The 2,940-nt window shown below is 47.4% G+C and overlaps 1 protein-coding gene across 1 annotated transcript; it reads left to right on the top strand.

Moving 5' to 3' along the window:
* Positions 1-1,516: 1,516 nt before the first annotated feature.
* On the top strand, positions 1,517-2,684 carry msx1a (muscle segment homeobox 1a). The gene is made up of 2 exons (XM_034167050.1): positions 1,517-2,033; positions 2,119-2,684. Exons 1-2 carry the CDS (start codon positions 1,589-1,591, stop codon positions 2,535-2,537), a joined length of 864 nt encoding a protein of 287 aa, XP_034022941.1. The 5' UTR covers positions 1,517-1,588; the 3' UTR covers positions 2,538-2,684.
* The last annotated feature ends 256 nt before the right edge of the window (positions 2,685-2,940 follow it).

Here is a 2,940-nt window from a genome sequence, read left to right as displayed (position 1 = left end):
TTTCTACCATCACTGTTGTGTGGAATATGTCACCCAGCTGCACATTTCCATGAATCTGGAAATTATAAATTGAACCAAGACGTTCTGTTGTAAAGTTGCCATGACAACTAACAAACAGCTGTGATTTAAATACAAACATTAATGCGAATTGCTGCTGTGAAAAGGCCGTCTTAACAAAATATCACGGTTTTACTTATTTAAAAACTCTCTCCTTGGTTAAATGCAGGCCCAACGCACATCCTTCCATCCCCATTTCATCCTCATTTCTCTTTGAATGATTGATTGATATTTACGCACCGTCCACACCAACATACAAAATGACAAGAAAGCCTCAAATTCTGGTGGGTGTAAAAGTGGACCCCCACTGAAATAAAGATGAAGTGACATTAATTGACCACCACCATCTGCTCACAGGATGTGATCCAAGGACATCTCCTTCCATGTCCTGTGCGTAATCGCGCCTTTTGGAAACGCTTGCAGCAAGGAATCCTTTCGGCAAAGTGACTCACTGAAGTTATGCACTGACCTTTTCTTCGGACGAAGCCACAAAAGCTACAGAACAGACGGCTGGATGGAAGTAGCGCGCGGTCGGCTGAGAAAAAGCGCATTTTTCATGCTGAACAGTGAGTCTGGGAGGCGGCGCTGCGCTCTGCGTCCGTCCGCGGGTTCGACTTTTTCAAGGGTCTCCTTAAAGTCGGCAGCTTTGATCTCACCGCTGCTGGCGCCTAAAAACAACATAAATTGTCTGCCTATTTAGCAGCCTGACAAATCGTGACAGATTGTTTGCGTTTAGCAATTAGCAATGCATGATGCTTAATTCCCTGACATCTGCGCGCGCAAAAAATGGCAATTATTTTATCGTGATTACTGCTAGCAATAATAATAATAATGATAATAATAATAATAATAATAATAATAATAAATAGTCCATTTGCAGATAAATGTGTATCCGGATCAGTCCGGGGTTAAATGTCTCTTGTGGCTCCGCGTTGCTTCCTCCTCCTCCTCCTCATTCTTCCATTGACTCCACGTAATTTTTTGACTTTAATAGTTTTAGTCAAAGTGGAAAAAGTCCCAATAATCCCTCCCTCAAGCCCGATAATTACCCATAAATGAGTGCGAAGGTCTGTGCGCTCGGATGTGATGAGCCCTGCAGCACATCAAGAAAATGTTGTGCAACATTCTGATTTTATTTTAGTGTCATAGTGCATCTGAACAAAGTGTTTGGAAGAGTAAAAGAGCGTTTTGCAAAATAATTTGGAGCTCATTTTGTGGGTTTCTTCTTGGTGAATCATTGATAATCTTTTGTTTGGTTGTTTGTTTGTGTTGATCTAAAGCGGGCTGTAAAACAACAACAACAAAAAGCAACTGTTGCTAACTTTCCCACACGGTTTTTTTTTTTTTTTTTTTGAAGTCGTCTCGGGACCAGCCCATCTCGCTCCTGATTGGATATCTCTATCTCCACGCCTTCCTTATTACGGCACTGCGCTCCAATCTTGTCACAAAAACATGAGGACGTCGTCACCTTAGGGCGCACGGCTTCAACTTTGGGCAACTCCTCTACGCATGAGAGTCCAGTCGGACCTGTATGGCCCCATCGATCGCCATGTCAGCTCTGACCGCCGGTTTGAAACCCGAAGACCTTCCTCCTCCTCCTCCTCCGCGTCCGGTTCTCTCCAGCAGAGGCGAGATGCAGACAAACCTCAGTCCCGCAGAGGACGCCGGTAAGCCAAAAGTTGCGATCCTGCCGTTCAGCGTGGAGGCGCTGATGGCTGATCGGAAGCCGACCAGAGAGGTTCCATCCCCGGACGTCCCATCCGGTGCCGGGACATCTCACGCGCTGGGGAAGGGCGCGCGGATGAGTTCTTTTGGAGGTCTGGATACGTCCGTTCCCGCGTTTCCCATGAACTCATCGTTTTCTGTGAGCGAACTCGTGAACGCGCCAGAAGACGCGCTGATTAAACCCGAGAGTCCTGACGGCAAAGAGAGGACTTCGTGGATTCAGAGTCCTCGGTTTTCTCCCACGCCTCCACGTAAGTTTGACTCGCGACGCTGCGCTCGTAAATCTGTGTGGATTTTGCTCTTTTATTCTCTAAGATTTTAAACCTCTTCTTACAGGAAGGTTGAGTCCTCCTGCCTGTCCGCTGAGAAAACACAAGACCAACAGGAAGCCGCGGACCCCCTTCACCACGTCCCAGCTGCTGGCGCTGGAGAGGAAGTTCCGGCAGAAACAATACCTCTCCATCGCCGAGCGCGCGGAGTTCTCCAGCTCCCTCAACCTGACGGAAACCCAGGTTAAAATATGGTTTCAGAACCGCAGAGCCAAAGCCAAACGGCTGCAGGAGGCAGAACTGGAGAAACTGAAAATGGCAGCGAAGCCCATGCTGCCTCCAGCTTTCGGGATTTCCTTTCCGCTCGGCGCGCACGTCCCCGCTTCCTACGCCGGCTCGCACCCGTTCCAGCGGCACTCGCTGCCGGTTTCTCCCGTGGGACTGTACGCCGCTCACGTCGGATACAGTATGTACCATCTCGCTTGACAGAGAAGCGAAGATGAGGACAGGTGACTCTCATCCCGGTGGTGAACTCATGCGAACTCTTAAACGAGCCCCTTCTGAGGACCCCGAAGTTTATCCGCTTCTCTTGACCTCTCCAGTAAGTTCACACGCTGCAAAAAATAAAAAATATCCACCTTAGCTGGTCATTTAATCTCGAATTTATTCTGAAGTGGCGGTGAATCTAATTCTAAAATCAAGATATTCATGCTATACATTTTATTTAATAAAGAATAAGCAAGTGAGACTAAATAACTAAGGTGGAGATTTTTTGGGGGGGTGGGAGGGGGGGGCAGTGGAGGAGTGTGTTCCACAGCCGTCACACTTCTGCTCTGATGCCACACTGCAAAAACAATCCTTATTGTTTTTAATGTTATTATTCTTTTTT

The sequence above is a fragment of the Thalassophryne amazonica genome, chromosome 3 (genome assembly GCF_902500255.1).
Source record: "Thalassophryne amazonica chromosome 3, fThaAma1.1, whole genome shotgun sequence".
NCBI classification, from domain to species: domain Eukaryota; kingdom Metazoa; phylum Chordata; class Actinopteri; order Batrachoidiformes; family Batrachoididae; genus Thalassophryne; species Thalassophryne amazonica.
The sequence above is the reverse complement of the archived record's forward strand: the minus strand, read 5'-3'. Positions and strand labels throughout refer to the sequence as shown.

Coding starts and splice junctions, on each gene's coding strand:
- msx1a (XM_034167050.1), top strand. CDS start 1,589: ATGGCCCCATCGATCGCCATGTCAGCTCTGACCGCCGGTTTGAAACCC. Junction 2,034..2,118: donor GTTTTCTCCCACGCCTCCAC/GTAAGTTTGACT, acceptor CTCTTCTTACAG/GAAGGTTGAGTCCTCCTGCC.